The sequence below is a fragment of the Macrotis lagotis genome, chromosome 1, assembly GCF_037893015.1.
Source record: "Macrotis lagotis isolate mMagLag1 chromosome 1, bilby.v1.9.chrom.fasta, whole genome shotgun sequence".
Taxonomy (NCBI): domain Eukaryota; kingdom Metazoa; phylum Chordata; class Mammalia; order Peramelemorphia; family Peramelidae; genus Macrotis; species Macrotis lagotis.
Window position 1 is genome coordinate 322,992,104 of NC_133658.1, and position 17,708 is coordinate 323,009,811.

At 35.8% G+C, this 17,708-nt stretch overlaps 1 protein-coding gene across 1 annotated transcript in view; it reads right to left on the minus strand.

Annotated features, from left to right (window-relative positions):
* Positions 1–17,708, minus strand: part of RALGPS1 (Ral GEF with PH domain and SH3 binding motif 1) — a 749,724-nt gene that overhangs the window by 7,268 nt on the left and 724,748 nt on the right. The window contains exons 17-19 of the mRNA XM_074211544.1: positions 6,599–6,691; positions 5,382–5,487; positions 2,476–2,567 (exon numbers count right to left, since the gene is read on the minus strand). Coding sequence (XP_074067645.1) covers positions 2,476–2,567; positions 5,382–5,487; positions 6,599–6,691 — 291 coding nt within the window. The remainder of the gene's footprint in view (positions 1–2,475; positions 2,568–5,381; positions 5,488–6,598; positions 6,692–17,708) is intronic.

Below are 17,708 nucleotides of genomic sequence, written 5' to 3' on the forward strand. Positions count from 1 at the left end.
AAGATGGAATTTTAATTAGAGCTGAAAGGAAGCCAAAGAAGTCAGTAAAGACAGCATTACAGGCATGAGGGGCAGCTAGAAACACACACACACACACTTATGTATATGTTGTGAAAATAGAAATAATAAGATGACAATAACTGGATATATGGAGTTAGTGTAAGAGAGTGAGCAAGAGTGACTGGGAAGATGGTAGGACCCAGTAATAGAAGAGTTCAGATTGGGAAAGGACAATCAGCACTATTCATAATCTTTTGTCAAAAGCAAAGAATTTATATTCACAAGTTGTCTTAATGATGACTTCATTCTTCAAAGTCGGACTGTATAACACAGAGAGTTATTCTGGGCATGATTTGACCAACAGGGATGGATGATCATTAGAGTATAAATAATAGGAAACTTGAAAGGAAGTGACTGCAAGAGATAGAGAGGGTCACAGAAGATAAAATGGACAATTCTAATTTCATGAAATTAAAAACTTTTTGCAAAAACAAATCCAATATAACTAAGATTAGTTAATTGGAGTTGAAAATTTTACATCAAGTTTCCCTCACAGAAGTCTCATTTCATATACATATATATGCATATATATATATATATATATATATATATATATCTGATTCCATTTTATGACTAAGAGTCATTCCTCAATTGGTAAATGGTTAAAGGATATGAACAAGAAGTTCTTAATGGAAGTAATCAAGACTACTTTTAAGCAATATGAAAAAGTGTTCTAAATCATCATTTTCTGGTTAAATAGGTACTATTGTCATCCTCATTATATAGGCGAAGAAACAGACTTGCCTGGGGTCACACAGTTAGTAAGGATTTAAGCAGGATTCAAATTCAGGTCTTCCCAAGTCCAAGTCCAGTAATCTATCAATATTCCACTCTCAATATTGGGAACCTTAAAAATCAACAAGTGGATGATACTACTAATAGAGTCAGAGGAAACCCTACCTGGCTTGGTAAGTAAAAAATTTTGAACATAGACTCTCAGACTTAGAAGGGACCTCAGACAGAGACTGGTGGTAATGGTAGAATAAACATTGTTTATTAGATGAATTTCTCAAATGAGAAAAAGCCAGGATGGAAACTCTATTTCTGGAGATCATTCAAAATAAGATTTAAAAAGAAAAAGATCTCTCTTGTTTTCTTAAGTCTTCTGATAGGAGTCTGAGGGCTGGGACCATCTCACTTCTGAATTCTTTTTCAACTGTTATTTTCTACATTATCTAAGAAACTGGATTGGGAAGATTTCAAAGTTGGCTGATAGGCAGAGTATGTAGTTGAGCATCTCTGAAGATAATTAGAAAGACTATTTTCTCTATCTCCACCCTAGCTGTGCCTAGTTGTATGACCTTGGACAAGTCATTTTACCCTATCGTCTTAAATAAATTAAATTTGAAAAAAAGATTCTTTGAAAGTCTTAGCTATAAATCCCATCAAAACTTTATATGCATTTGGGAAGAAGGAGGTTGTAGCTTCATCCCTATGCAGTATCACATCCTGCTAATCATCTATTTATTTAACCATAAAAGGACAGAGACATTGAGAGCCTTAGTTTGGCAAAGATAAGGATTCTGATTTTGACCTGCAACCAACCACTTCTCATCATAGGCCTTCCTTTTTTGGAAAGAGTAAATGATTGTTGTATCAAAGGATTTATAATTATTGGGGATTTCAACACCAATTAGCCCAATTATCTCATTTTAAGGAAGATAAAAGAGGACCAAGGACCCAGGAAATAAAATATTCTGTCATTGTTTAAGTGACAAATAGTACAGTTAGAATTCAAAGCCAGGTATGCAGATTCTATATTTAGACTTGTCTGGGCTTTAGCTTAGTTCTGTAAAGTGTTACATGGAAAGAGGCATTTACTATGACCAGGAAAGAATCCTGAATCTGGGTATAAATCCCTCCAATTTACTATTTCTGTGATCAGGAGTAAGTCTGCTTGAACTTCAATTTTCTCTTCTGTAAAATAATGGGGTTGAATTGTGTAGATGATCCCAAAAATTCCTTGCCTGTGTTCTACATTCTATCATCCTAAAGTCTAGAATTCTAAGTTCGATGGTTCCCTTCTTTAATTTTTTAAATTCCAATGTTCTAAACATCCTATGGGTTTTTTCCTTTTTTTGTAAGGCAATGGGGTTAAGTGACTTGCCCAAGGTCACACAGCTAGGTAATTAAGTGTCTGAGGCTGGATTTGAACTCAGGTCCTCCTGACTCCAGAGCCGGTGCTCCACTGTGGCACTTAGCTGCCCCCATCCTATGTTTTAAAGTTCTTTCTAGCTTTAAAATTCTTCGTTCTAAGGTACCTTTCAGTTTCCCATTCTGTGGAGAGCTCTCAGTATCATGGCAAGTGTGTTAGTGTGTTCAGGGAACATGATAATGACTGACTCCCAAAGCTTGTTCTCATCTACAATCTGAGGGAAGCCAAAGAGGTTCCAAAGAAAATCCTGTTGTCCTTACCGGAGGCCTGTTGCTTTTACATGCGTCGTCCAGGTGCTTGTGCCACAGTATTGCATGCAATCTGGAGCCAGTCTGAAACTTGTAAACATTGCCTATCATGTTAAAGAAGTCTTCAGGTTAGGAAAAGATCAAACATTAAGGTTTCAAAGTTAAAATTAATATAAAGTTACAGGTGGAACTAGATAACCTAAGGGACCAGAAAGAATAATGAAGTGATTTAATTTGGCAGACAATCAATAAATATTTAATTTATTAAGTACTTACTATATGTCAGTGCTGCTATGTATTAGTGCTAAGGATACAAAGAAAGCCAAAAGAACATCCTTGCTCTAAAGAAACTCATGGTCTAGTAAAGGAAATAATATGCAGACAACCATGTACTAACAAGCTATAGAATGGATAAATTGGGAGCAGAGGGAAGATAACTTTAGAACTAAGAGGAAAGGCTTCCTATAGAAGACAGGATTTTTGCTGGGACTTGAAAGAAATCAAAGAATCTAGTGATTATGTAAAAATAGAGGCAGGATCACAGACCTTCCTTGCCCACCCCCCCTTCTAGTTTGAGTATAAGAGTGATTCCTTCCTTCCAGGGTGTAGTACTGATGGGAGTCCTCAGAAACATTCTTTTTGACCTGAGTCAAACATGCCCCATTAGGGTCCAGTTTTCATTTACTGTGATTCTCCTTCCTAATCTCACTAAATGAGATCAGCTTTCAGTTCATGTTATCCACTGATATAAACAGTCTATCAGGGATTCCTGCTCTCTATGCATACACCTCTCTAGATCTTTCCCTGATTGGATCTGTTCTGTGGGAGACAGATACATAAGTAGGCAATAGGGGAAGACTGTAGGTGCTGCAGGCCAGAAGGTCCCTGGTTTCCATGGTCTCAATAGAGCATGCAGAGAGGCAGGTGACTGGGACAGATTTCTATCCTTAAGCTTTGTCTGCTATGAATATTCAGGGTACTACCATGATGAAAGAGGGGTGATTCGGCTGATAATAATGCTTTTCAGCTGCATAACTTTCACTGCTCATTTGCACTTTGTTCCAATCTGTTGACAACTCTTTCCCTGGTGTGCCCTTTGTGGCAAAGGACTCAGTTTCCTCCAGATGCAAGAAATGGCATATACTGCAGATATCTTTATGGACTCATCCAATTAATATGACCAACCAGGTGTAATGGATAGAGTGCTGGGCCTGGAAAACTTATTTTCCTGCATTCAAATTTAGTCCCAGACACTAACCTGCCATATGACCCTGAGAAAGTCACTGTTTGCCTCAGTTTCCTTATCTGTAAAGTAAGTTGGGAAAGGACATGGCAAACCACTCCAGTATGTCTGCCAAGATGGGGTTACAAAAAATCAGACACTAGTGAAAATAACTGAACTATAACTCCTTAACATAATCCTTTAGCTTCTGTTAGTTCCAACAGCAAACATTTCTTATAGCTAATCAGCCCCTTTGTAAAATTTTATTCCTCTATTCTGAGGCTACTCTATACTTGCCTTGATGGCTCCATGGCTCTGAATCTCTTTTCAGGAATCAACATTTCTAGAAACAGCAACACTAAACTTCAAAAGCCTAGTTAGGCTGGTTTTGACTGTATTATATAGTTGCTGCCAAAATGTCCCTGTGATATTCCTTCTACCCTTCCCAAAAGACCAAAGTTGTAGATGAAAATCAAGTCAACAAGACTCTGTTTTCATTGAGTTGCCATCATATATCCATATATGAAGAATAATAGCAGCATTATATAACAGGCACCATCCATGTTACATGTCCAGAAAAGAGATCTCAAATGTGAATATTTGTTTTAAATTCATAGTTTTCATATATTTGCATTATTATTAATGTTTTTGACTAATGAAGACTTTACATTTTTATTAATATTATAATATTACATATATTAATTTTATATATTAAAATATCTACTTAATTTGTTTATCATTCATCTGAACACTGACTCTCAGGCCTGCGTTCCTAGGGCTATGTAACAATTGCAAAAGACTGGAATTATGTAGCCAATTTTTCTTTGCACCAGCTTTTTTACAGGAAAGCAACTAAAATATGCAAGATGTACAATAATCCACTTGTATAAGAATGGGAAAATAACAGTGTTTTGGGGGTTTTTCATTTAATTTTCTGTAAAATAAGTAAATTGTATTAGGTGATCTTTAATGTTCCTTCTGGCTCAAACAGAACATTCCTGGTACCTCATTTTTCCCTTATGGAATAAAGTTTATGACCTTTCTGTTAATTAAGAAACAATCAACCTCCTTGCCCAGAGGAGAAGGTAGATTGAGACAGATATTGTGGAAAGAACATTGGTTCTGTAATGGGAGGAATTGGGTTCAATTCAAGTCTCCCAGGGCCTCCATTTCCTCATATGTATAATTAGACTAGATAGTTTCTGAGGCTCCTTCTAGCTCTATGATCCTATAAGTGATTTATATCTATAAATTTAGTTCCTGTATGACACTCGAGGAATTCTACTGATTGTTGTATTTAACCTTAACTAATCTATTCAGGATCAAAAAGCACACAAGTCTATGTGGTAATCAGGCTCTTGTCTAAATAGATCCAGGTTCATTTTCCAAGGCTAGAAAAGATGGGAATGGAGTAGTTGGCAATGAAGACATATACATGCATGTATTCTTAGCTTTTACCATATGAATATATCTAGAATTTTATATATCCTTTAATCAACCCTATAGTTAGATCAACTTTATCTATATCCTTTTTATTTAAACTTGACTACTTTATCTTATTGTTTTTTTTAATCCAATGCACCTTTTACATAGTAGGTTGACTGAATGCTTTTGGATGACAAAATATTGGCTGACCATCACTGTTGAACAAAATGGGGACCATTCACAGAAAAAAAGCATTTTTCAATATTCATACCTTTATCAGGGTTATTCAATTGGAAAATATCAGGATGCTCAGGATCATCAGGTAACTGTACCATCCATCCAACAATGGAGACTTTTTTCCCAGGTGTAGATTTATACTGGGGGATACAAAACACAGAATGGAACCAGAGTCAAACATACATCTCATTAATTGTCAAAGTCTACATAATTTATTTATAATTTATCCTCCCATCTTTGTTGCCATTATTTATCAATTGCTAGATCACTCTCCCAACTTCTTCAGTGACCTTTGAACCTAGTTCTTTATCAGGATGAATATACTATCAATAACTGCTGAGTTTCTCCTAGGTTCATGATGCCTTTGTGAGAAAGAGAGGTACCTAAGATATATCCTGTAATCTCACGGATCTAATTAGTGAGGAGGCATATACACAGGAAAAGAGATCCAACAATACTAGTAATTTATGGGAAAAGAGAGAGCACAGTATCGAGAGAATGAAAGGATGCATTTGGATAGAGGACTGGGTTCAAACCCTGCTCTGTGAGATCATTTAACTTTGACAGACCTCAGTTTTGTTTTCTTTAAAATGAAGGGATTAGACTAGATCACTTTAACAGTTTCCTTTAGCTCAAAATATATATTCCTAAAAGTATTCTCAGGAATTTTAAGATTCATGTTGCTAATTCTTTTAAAGTGTTATCCTTCTAACATTTCAGTTTCAGAGACTTGATTTTCAGCTTTATACTTCCATGGTTTTCTATATTACTACTGAGCTTCTGCCATGTTCAAGATGCTGTGAATGATATAGAGTTATTTAAGATGCATTCTGCACCCTCAGGGAGTTTAAAGATCAATTAGGGAGGCAACATATACATATGAAAAGAGAAGTAACAATACCAAGAAGCATTTGAGATGAAATTTATCTCTGAGACTAAAGCACTTGGGAGGTGTTCACTTTTGAAAGTTCTCACCATATCCTTCTATCCCTTCTACTCTCCCATGGCCTCATTCACACAGAACTGAAAGCATTTTAAATTTATATTTCATTGGTATTAATTATGACTAAAGGTCCTTTGATTCAATACCAATAATGTGTTTTCCTGGACCGCCATAGCTCCAGTCTGGTGTGCCACTTTAATAATTCATTAGTACCCTTAGAAACCTCAGTGTCTGAATCTTCAGACGTTCCCAGTTTTGGAATCTTTAGCTTTTAGACATCTTTAAAATGAATCTCATTGGTTACTTACATGTTTTCTGTCAGTACCCCGTAAGGACTTCGCTCCAAAGTATAGCAGAGTTGATCCTGATAGTGTTACCCAGTACCTGGACCACGAGGAAAGCTGGAAGGAGAAAATGAGCAAAGATGAAAAAATAATTCATCATTAGTAATTAATTTAGTTTACATAGTAACAGCAAGAATAACTCATATGCAAAAAGTGGTTTAAGTAGGCTTAGGTCAAATCCTATCTTCTATAGGAGATCTTTATTGGTCACTTCCACTACTAATGCCTTTCCTCTGAGATAGTTCCAAATATTCTTGTGTTTGCGTGTTGTCTCTATCATTAGTATGTGAGCTCCTTGGGGGCAGGGTATTGCCCTTCTTTGAATCTCCAGTAATCAGCAGTGCCATATATATATATATATATATATATATATATATATATATATATATATATATAGCAGGTATTTAATAAATATCATCTTGTAAGAAAACTGTATTTGACTGTGATAACTGGTAGAAACCCTTAATGCATTGTTCCTCACCCTGTGAGGTAGGGAAGCCAGGCCAATCCTACCTCCTATGGGGGGATGTGGATCACCTCTTTGTCTGATTTCAGGAAATTGTACCTGTTTATTCTGCCTCTCTCAACTCAGAAAATGACTAATCTTTCATCCAACTGGAAATTAGATTATGTAACAGGGCCTCTCTCAACTTAGTCTCATCTAACTTGGACCTACTGTCTACTTGACCTTCTTTCTTTCTTTTCCCTTCTATTCAATTTTGATCTGTTTTTAGCCCATTTTCTTCTTTTTGTGCCCATACTCATATTCATGCTAGTTCTCCAAAGATGCTTGACCACCTTTTTCTTTCTGAGATCACTTGATTATATTTATGTGTATATATTTATTTAAGCACACATCTACCTATATAAAATCATGTATAGATATGTACATACAGAATTATTCACATATATACTCATACATATATGTATGTGTATACATATATTTGTAAAAATATTTATGTATATTAATAACCCATACATATTAACACAAACATATGTGAAAATAAAAGAGAAGGAACACAACTATAGTAACACAATGGCAATAATATATCCCAAAATTATTCCTTATTTTGAAATCAGATTTATACAATTATACATATATGTATAAATTTAACTATAACATATACATTTAAATACATGTAAATATATGTATAAATGTATATCAGTACATATGTCTAAATAAATAGATATGTGTATTTTATACACTTTGTTCATATATGTGTAAATCTAATTGGAAAAATAGGGAATGATATTGGTTATATTACTATAATTATACACACATATGTATGTATACATGTATATATATATGAATATATATAGATATTTTTCTTTTCTCTTTGCTACTAGAAAGAGTTTTTCTATGTCTACACTTTTTTCTTTTAGGATTTTTAAAAAACAGGTTTGAATGGTTTGTTTTGATGAAAATTTTCTTGTTTATTGATATATTTCATCTTTGATGCATACTGTCACTGTATGAGTCTAGGCAAATGATTGAACTTCTCAGGGTCTCAGGCAACTAAGAAGATAAATTACAGAGCAGTTGCTGATCTGTACTGGTAGAGGGAATCCCTCAAATTAATAAAATTATTAACTTCCCAGTTGAATAACTATACTAATTGTTTTGCTGATGTTCCTTATATTCCAAGGATACTCTAATTTGAAAATAGGAAATAATCTTTTGGAGATATTACCGTAGCTGTTTAATTAAGATTTTATAGGAATGTTTTACATCAACAGAATAACCTTATTAATAAGATTGATCTGAAGTTTTCTTTCTGTTTTATCCTTCTTTGGTTTGGGTATCAGGATCATATTTATCTCTTTAAAAGGAGTTAAGTTGAATGCCTTCTCTTTCAGAATAATAATTATAAGCATAAATATTAAATGCTTATTAAGAATCTACTTTTATATCCTGGAGTTTAATCCTTTGATAGTGACCTTGTAAGATTATTTGATTTTTATATTCAATACTGATTCATTTAAAGTCTTTTCATTCTTTTGTTAATTTTATATTTTATCTGAGCCCAGTCTTTAAGAGCATTCCCAGATTGATACTGATATATTTCTCTATAAAGAAGCTTGAGACCATAGGGAAACTCATGATGGAATATAATACAAGTGACCCAGTGACATTCAGGAATAGATTCTAGTCTGTTAACCATGTGGTATTTTTTTGAGTGTCTTTGGGGAATGTTCAGAAAACACTGACTGTTTATTTCTCTTGGTTTGACCTTTTCTCTTCATGTGATTTCTCCCTGATTAATAATATCTGGTGAGATTTCAGGGAGAGGTCCAGGGAGAAGACTCAAGTCTTCCCTATGTAAGACTGATATTTGCTCCTATGAAAATGCACTTTGGTTGTTTGCCTTAGTGTTTGTTTTTTAATTTTAGCTAAAGAAGATTAATCTGAAAGATATGACCATGTGAATTTTGAAAACTCAAGTCTAGGAGTTCAGGGGTCAAGAATTGAATTTATGCTGGGTTCTGCAGACAGAATAACTTTGAAGCCCAAGGAGCAAGAGGTGGTTTTAGGGATGCAACTCAGTGTTAGCTGAGATGAGGACTCATTCAAAAGAAACCTTTTGTTTAGATATAAATTTGTTGGGAGCAATACTATCTGGATGCTACAATGAGTCTGAGCTCACTCTCTCAGGGACCATGACGATATAAGGGAAAATTTGCCACTCCAGCTGTTTTGGGGGGGTGAGATTTATATCTGCCATATCTTTGAAGGAAACATTAATTGATATTGATTAGTTAAATAGAATTGGGATCTTAATCATTGATAACTAACAGCGGTGCTGAGGAAAGGAACCAACATACTGGAATGGGAAGGGGGGTTCAAAAAGATACAGAAGAGGAGATATCCTAACTTCACAGGGATACCATGAAACATAGTATCCAAAAACACAGTACCTAGTACAGTCAGAAACAATTACCTCTAAGTAAAGACATTTATCAAGATAGCATGGGTATGAATAATAGCCAAACAACAAGACCTCCACAAAACTTGGGCTCACTCTTCCATAAACATAGAAAATTAGGGAGAAAAGTAAATACACAACTAGAATAACTTAGTAGTGAGACACACACAAAGGAAATACATGTGATCAAAACAACTCCTCTCCAGTACTACAGAGCCTTCATATCCTTCTTTCCTTATAAAGTCCTCATGCTGTTTCACTCTGATTAAAATGTCTCTGCTGGTTGAGTTACTCAGTGAGCTCCCTTGGAAGTGTTCTTTCCCACAGTTCAGTTCTCAGTTTGTCCAATCATTTTTCAGTTGTATCTGACTCTTCATGACCCTTTTGGGTCTTAGTAATGACACAATAGTACTTTGCCATTTCCTTCTCTAGCTCATATTAAAAATGAGGAAACCAAGGCAGAGTTAAATGTCTTGTTTGGGGTAACATGGTGTAAATGTCTGAGGCCAAATTTGAACTTAGGAAAATGAGTCTTCCTAACTCCAGACCTGGCACCTTACCTACCGCACTACCTAACTGGCCCAGTGAAATACCAGAGTTATTTTTTTCTGTTTATTTTTAAGGTTTTTTTTTGCAAGGGTTAAGTGGCTTGCCCAAGGCCACACAGCTAGGTAATTATTAAGTGTCTGAGGCCAGATTTGAACTCAGGCCCTCCTGATTCCAGGACCAGTGCTCTATCCACTGTGACATCTTAACTTCCCCATTATTTTTTTCTGAAAGCCATAGCTCTTTTCTTTGCTGTCAGAAGTCTTGCTGCTTGAAGCAGTTTCCTGCTTTGGATACTGCTTGCATCTATCTTTCTGAAGAGTGACTGCTTTAACTCTTGAATTCTATGACTCTATAAATTGCTCCCTGTTCAATGTGGGAATCACCCACTAGTTAGATAATTGTTATACAGCATGACTGATATCAAGGAGGAGAGAAAATCTGCTCCCCCACTGGCTTTTTGTAGTGTCATAGGGAGCACACTCTACATAAGTGATTCCCATTTTCAATAACTTGAAGTCGCTAACACTTAAACTATTTGACTACATCCAGAACTTACAAGAGTTAATTTTTTTTAGTTTTTTTTTTTTGCAAGGTAAATGGGGTTAAGTGGCTTGCCCAAGGCCACACAGCTAGGTAATTATTAAGTGTCTGAGATCGGATTTGAACCTAGGTACTCCTGACTCCAAGGCTGGTGCTTTATCCACTATGCTACCTAGCCGCCGCAAGAGTTAATTTTTTTAAAGGTCTCCAAGGGCATGGCCAATCTTCACATAGCTAATTAATCAGCTGCTCTTCCAATTCAATCAGAGTATCTTGTAAAGGAATGACTTAGAAATAATTGTTGTTCTTTGCTGTGTGTGTGTTTGTGTGTGTGTGTGTGTGTGTTTGTATGTATCTGCTATTTTGCTTTTTGCTTTTGTAATAATCTAAACTAGCTGGAGAGAAAAACCTCTCCTTTCTCCATTACAAGCTCCCATAACCAATTAATTTAATAAATGGGGTGGAATACTGATGGTTAATGTCTGTTGGTGGAAAGAAGTCCTTTAATATCTTCTTCCCTGACCCCTTGAAGCTGTGACTTCCTGAAAAGACAGTCTCTATCCCATCCTAATGAAGTTAGAAAGTTGAAACCTTGAAAAAGGGGAGATGTAAGCAAGTGTTAAAGATCTGTGATACTGCAATCAGAGTCAGCTTGAACAAAAATAGTGATGAATTCATAGCCACAAAAGAGTTTGACACACTATTTCCCCTCAAATTTTTCATTATTAACTTAAAAGCTGTATTTATATCCCTGGGCAGAGGGAAAAGTTACCTAGTTTGATGGGTAACCTGTTAGGTATTTGCCTTTCACAGATGCAAGTTCTGGGTTCCCAAGCTTCAGAGGGTAGCCAAGGGGATTAGCTTAGAGACAGATCTTGATAAAAACAAACTGGAGAGGAAATGAAAAATTCATTCAATTCATGTAATATGATCTTGATGGAGATTAAGGGAGATAGGGGAGGATATGTTCTGCTAGTCATCAGTGCCAGGAAGATAACATAAATGGAGAAAAGGAAATGGACTCAAAGATGAACAACTGCCTGGATAAGTTTAGGTAGTGTCTGTGTCACTGTGATTAAGAAGGACTTTGTTCTGTCCTGCTGGGGGATGGACAGGCCTTCAGGCAGGTTCTTTGTTATGGTCAGAGCAGGAAATAAGCAAGGCAGATTCTGAGATTTTAGATGAGCCTTCAGCTTGCCTGAAGGTTGGTGGGAAGAAGCTCATAGCCAGGTGAAAGAAATTGAAATCAAGCAAGTAACAAGTATGTGGCTGTTATGTGATAGGTTCTGGGGGTAGGATAAAAAGACAAAAATGGATCAGTTTTTTTTTTTAGGTTTTAGTAAGACAATGGGGTTAAGTGGCTTACCCAAGGCCATGCAGCTGGGTAATTATTAAGTGTCTGAGACTGGATTTGAACTCAGGTACTCTTGACTCCAGGGTTGGTGCTCTATCCATTGCACCATCTAGCTGCCCTGGATCAGGTCTTTACTCTGAAGTCTATATTCTATTGGTGGAAACAATGCACATGTAAGTAAATACCAAATATATACAAGGTAAAGTCAAAATTATATTCTAGTGGTACTAGTAGGTGGAGTGAAAGAACTAGAAAAGTCCTCATGGAGGAGGTAGCAATTCAGCTGAACATTAGGGATTCTAAGAGCCAGAGGTATGGCATGAGTGGGTGTACAAAGGCATGGCCATGGGAGATGGAATGTTAAGTAGAAGGAATGATGGTAGAATTGAATAAGATGAAATGGAATAAAGAGAAATTCAATTAACAAAGAAATTCAATGATCATGAATGATGAAAAGTAGCATGGGATAGTGGATAGAGAGAAGGGCTCAGAATCAAGACAAGCTAGTTTAAGTTCCACTTCAGACAGATCTGGCTATGTGACTCTGGGCAAGTCAACTTGTCTCAGACCTCTTTAAGACTGGGTGGGCATTTCGTTTTTTTTTTTTTTTTTTAGGATTTTGCAAGGCAATGGGGTTAAGTGACTTGCCCAAGGCCACACAGCAAGGTAATTATTAAGTGTTTGAGGCTAGATTTGAACTCAGGTACTCCTGACTCCAGGGCTGGTGCTCTATCCACTGTGTCACCTAGCTACCTATGGGTGGGCATTTCAAAGAAAGTGTGAATCTTTAATGCTAGAGGAAGTTACCGACATAAAATCATAGTAATAAAAAAACAATTAAACACTTCTATGTATAGGAACTGTTTTAGGTACTGGTGATGACACCCCTCACCCTCCAATAAGGAAAACTAATTTCTGCCCTGGAGAAACTAAATTGTACCAAGGGGAGTCAATAAGTACACATATTGTTGATATAGTTCTGTAGTTGTAGAAACTAATCCAGATAGGACTCCCAGGAATGGCTATACAGCCTACTCAGAGTGATCAGATGTATTGCTTATACTGACTGCTCTGCATTTTTATATTTGTTCCAGTCTCTGGGCAATGGTGGCCAGGGAGCAAGTGTTGTCAATATTCCCCTGGCATCTTATTATTTGAACGTGCTATGTTACTACCCCTGCACCTACCACTTTGGGAGTGATTTGTGGTGATTCCTGCCTCAAGTTCAATGAACTCCTTGTATAATTTGGGATTGCTTACTGCCCTGTCCCTAGGAGGTTGCCATCTGGGAATTTAGGGAATCTTGCTTATTTTCTTCCATAATTTTGGACAGGTTGTATGGAAACAAAAAAAAGTAAATGTAAGACTTATAAGTAGTTGTAGCTTGGAAGAAGAATAGCCTATAGAAGTCATGCTGTAATCTTCCACAATTCCCACTTCAACAGTCCTGAGTTTTACGTGACCTTTATAGTGCTAGTAATTGACATTTATGTAGCACTTTAATGTTTTCTATGTGCTTATCTGGCCTCCATAACAACTCTGTGATACAGGTCTAGACAGTATTATTTTCATTTTGCAAATTAGAAAACCAAGACACAAGAAGAGTATGACTTGCTTGGAGTTACACAGTAAATAATTTTCTGAGATAGGATTTTAATCCAAGTCTTCTGCTTTTAAGACTAATTCCCTATCTACTATACATGTCTCCCCATTATTATTTCAATCACCCCACTGATCTCACTAATGCTTGCAATACTATGGAAGTATTTAAGCACTAATGACTTATGGTGTAGATTTAGATCCTCTGAACTTCTGGGAAAGTCAGAAATTGAAGAAGGTAGATATTGTTTGGCAGTCACTGCTTTCAGCTTCTGATAATCTTTGAAGGGCCACAACTCGCCCTCTTTTTTTAGGAAATGGACAATAGCAATAACAACAACAAAAATAACAACAACAACAAAAGTCATGCTCCTGCCCATGCTCTATGCTTGTCCATGTAGGTTCTTTGTTACTATAGCAGTTAATGGAAGATGGGAGCAGCAGCTGAAGGAGCTGGAAGGGATAGAATAGCTACACACAGTTGGGCCTGAAATCCTTGTATATGCCTGGACATACAGTATGTTGGTATTCTCTATGTCCCTCTTAATAAAGCTCATTGACTATTGAACCCATGATCATTGAACCTCTGACCATGCCCAAGTTATGCAACTGAATGTGTGATCTTAGCTTTGATCAGGTCTCTCCTTTGGACATATTATTGTCTATAGTGTTATGGGAAGCATATAAAATAATCTGTGAATGGTTCTATAAGCCTTAATATGCTATAAAGTCTCAATTATCATCTTGTAATTATTTCCTTGAAATAAAGACTGAAACTTTATTATGACATGGTGGTGACTACAGGTTTTTTATGGCTAAAGCAGCAGAAAACAAATTCTGGCAGGCCTCACTGAGCTGGGGTCATCCAAGTAGGGTAATGGAAGGGATAAAAACCCTGATTCAGACGCTTTTCAGATGACTGGCCAGCAGGGGGTGTTTGTTTCTGTGCACATCTGCTCTACTGATTAAGGGAAGGGCCTTCATAGCTGGAGGGAGTGTTCTTGCCAATAAACTCATGGACCTTTGAATTATTCTTTTGAAAAGTCTTTTTCAGTGTTGCTGGTTTTTATTTCTTATTTTCATAATTTCAGGTCTATCAATGTTGGACTGACTGATCTATTTCCTAAATTTTTACTTTATCTTGCATTTCATTATAAGAGCACTAGACTTATCTTCATAATTACTAGTTGATATAAATTAGTTAGAAAGGAGTATTTATATATATAGTAACAGAAAGAGGGTGGCTGAAAAGAATCATTGATTTTAAAGATACAGGCAGTCAATCAAAGGAGGCTGCACCTATCCATGTGGTAGGGAACAAAGAGACCTATATTTTAGTTTATCTGCCTATACTACAAAGGCCTATCAAGGGTACTTCCATTTGTCAAATTAGATATGTCCACATAAGCCTGGATTATATACAAAATTCAGGGGAAAGTAGGTTCAAGATTAGAGAGCACATGGTGAAGGAGTAATTCATAGCTCCTGGTAGCTAGAAGTCCTTTTCTCCTCCTCCTCCTCCTAATAGATAATATTTATATAATACCTACTATGTGTTGGAAATTTTGCTAAGTAATTTACTATTATTGTCTCATTTGATCCTTACAACAACCCTGAGAGGTAGGTGATTCCTATTTTTCAGGTGAGAAAACTGAGGAAAATAGAGATGAAGTGACTTACGCAAGGTCACACAGCTAGTAAGTATCTGAAGTGAGATCAGAACTTAGGTCTTTCTGACTTTAAGCCCAGAATTCTATTTATCATGCCATGTATCCCCTTTCTGGTATACTCAGTAGTTTTCTTAAGACATGGCGAAAGTCAGTGCTTCTTAAACTTTCAGAACTCCTTTGTGATCTTAAAAATTATATTTAAGGCTTTCCCCTGGAGCTTTTGTTTATGTTGGTCATGTCAATAATTATTTAATATATTAGAAATTAAGATGTCTTAACATTATTATGAAAATAGTTTTGATTTTATGGATTCTCAAAAGGGTGTCAAGAACCCCCAGAAGTCCCTGGACCACACTTTCAGAAATTCTGGTATAGTTTTTTTCTACTCTCCTTTTAGAGCCTTGCAATGTCTAGTCTGTCCTTGTCTCTTGATGGAGATGGAGACACTGCCACAAATCACTGCAGTTCTGGATTGTTTTAATAAAATAATAATGACAAAGTCCAAATATTTTGACCTTCTATTGTTAACAAGGTTTTTCTCTAGTCAAGGGTGAGAGGGAAAGGAAACTAAGGCCAGAGACCTTCTTTCCCTTTATCCCATCCCTAGTGATTCTTTCTCAGGGTCTTGGCTGAAGTGGTTCCATCCTTTCTGCTACTAGACAAAGGATCCCTCAGTTCTGCACTAGTTCACTGGTTTTATTAAAGTTCCAGAAACTGGGACAAGTCCTTCAACCAATCTGAATTGATTTCCTGCTTCAGCTAGTTGAAGTTTTGATTGATTAATTGATCCAAAGGAGGAACCTATATCTTTCTTACAATTCTGATTGCCTCTTTTGAGATGTGTGTTCATTTGATAAGTTATCAGTGTTAGTGGAACAGAATGTAGTGAGAAGATTGATTTGATTACCCAATTAAATAATTCATGATTTTTTTCTCATGTTTATATAGTACTACAAAGTTTTCTAAACCATATCATTTAAACCTCACAATCATCCTGTGGAGGGTATTAAAGGTTTTATTTTACCTAATTTAAAGATAATTAAACTGAGGTTTGAAGGAGGGAGTTCATAGAGTTTGTATCAGAGATGTTCTTGACTTTGAGTTCAATATCCTATTTTCTTTTTCATTAATTTCACTATAGAAAGGAATATATCAAATGTCAATAGAAACTCAAAAGGATACAGTGTTGTTAATTGGTTAAATAAATATTCATGATCTTTTAAAAAAATTAATCAGGGGCAGGTAGGTGGCACAGGGTATAGAACAGTAGTCCTGGAATCAGGGGACCTGAGTTCAGATCCGACCTCAGATAATTAATAATTACTTAGCTGAGTGACCTTGGGCAAGCCACCTAGCCCCATTGCCTTGCAAACGAAAAACTAAAACCAAAACCAAAGCCAAAACCAAAACCAGAAAAACAAAAAATGAATCAGTAAATAGGAGAAGGATAGTTGTATGTATAACCATCCCTTCCACCCTCTTATGTAGTTTTGCTTAATGGTTTACAGGGTCTTGCTTGCTGTGTTTATTTAACTGGTCTTATTTGGAAGGTTGCTATTTTGTTGATGTTGTTTTTGGCCATGAATTTGCTTGTATCTTTCTTTAGCTTCTTATCCATATGATTGAATACATATATCTGTTGATAATTAAAACTAAATTCATCAATCCCCTCAGCTACTATATGCACACAAAATTAGATATATTAAAACATATAGTGGGTTGCCACGTGATACAATTTGTTCCCCATTCACTCAAGATCTAGCAAGGCTGGAAGAAAGCTTTCTAGTTATAGCTGTACTGGAAATTTTCATTCAGATATAGCTTGGAGAGGATCACTTTCAGATTCCCTTTCAAATATGAGGATCCATGATCCTGAATTTCATTCAGTAAAATATGGAATAAACAACAAACATAAATGTTATTATGGATATGATTCATAGGATCATAGATTTAGAGATGGGGTAAAGTAGCCTTTAAGATCATTTTATAATTGAAGAAACTTGAGATCTATAGAGGTTAAGTGACTTGCCAAGGGCACATGGGAAAATTTTGAACCCATATCTGAGGTCTTCAAAATCTACACTCTTTCCAATACTTTCTTCATTTCTACCAGCATCATAAATTCTATATTACTTTACAGTTTCATAAAATATTTTGACTTTTTTTTGTTTTTTGGTTGTTGTTGCTATGCTCAAATTTTCCTTATATTCTACTCTATAAGTTCTCTCTAGCCTCAAATCCTTCAGTCTTCCTTGCATTCTCTCTCTGATACTATCATAATCTGCATTTCTTCAGTAATTTTGTTCTTTGCTTTACTACAGAATTCTGTAACTTTCAAGTCAAACTTTTTCTTTAATTTATTCATTGTTATGTAAGTTTTAATTTTTCTTGCTATTGTGTTTGATATTTTGTTTTGTTTGATTTTATTCTTTTCTCTT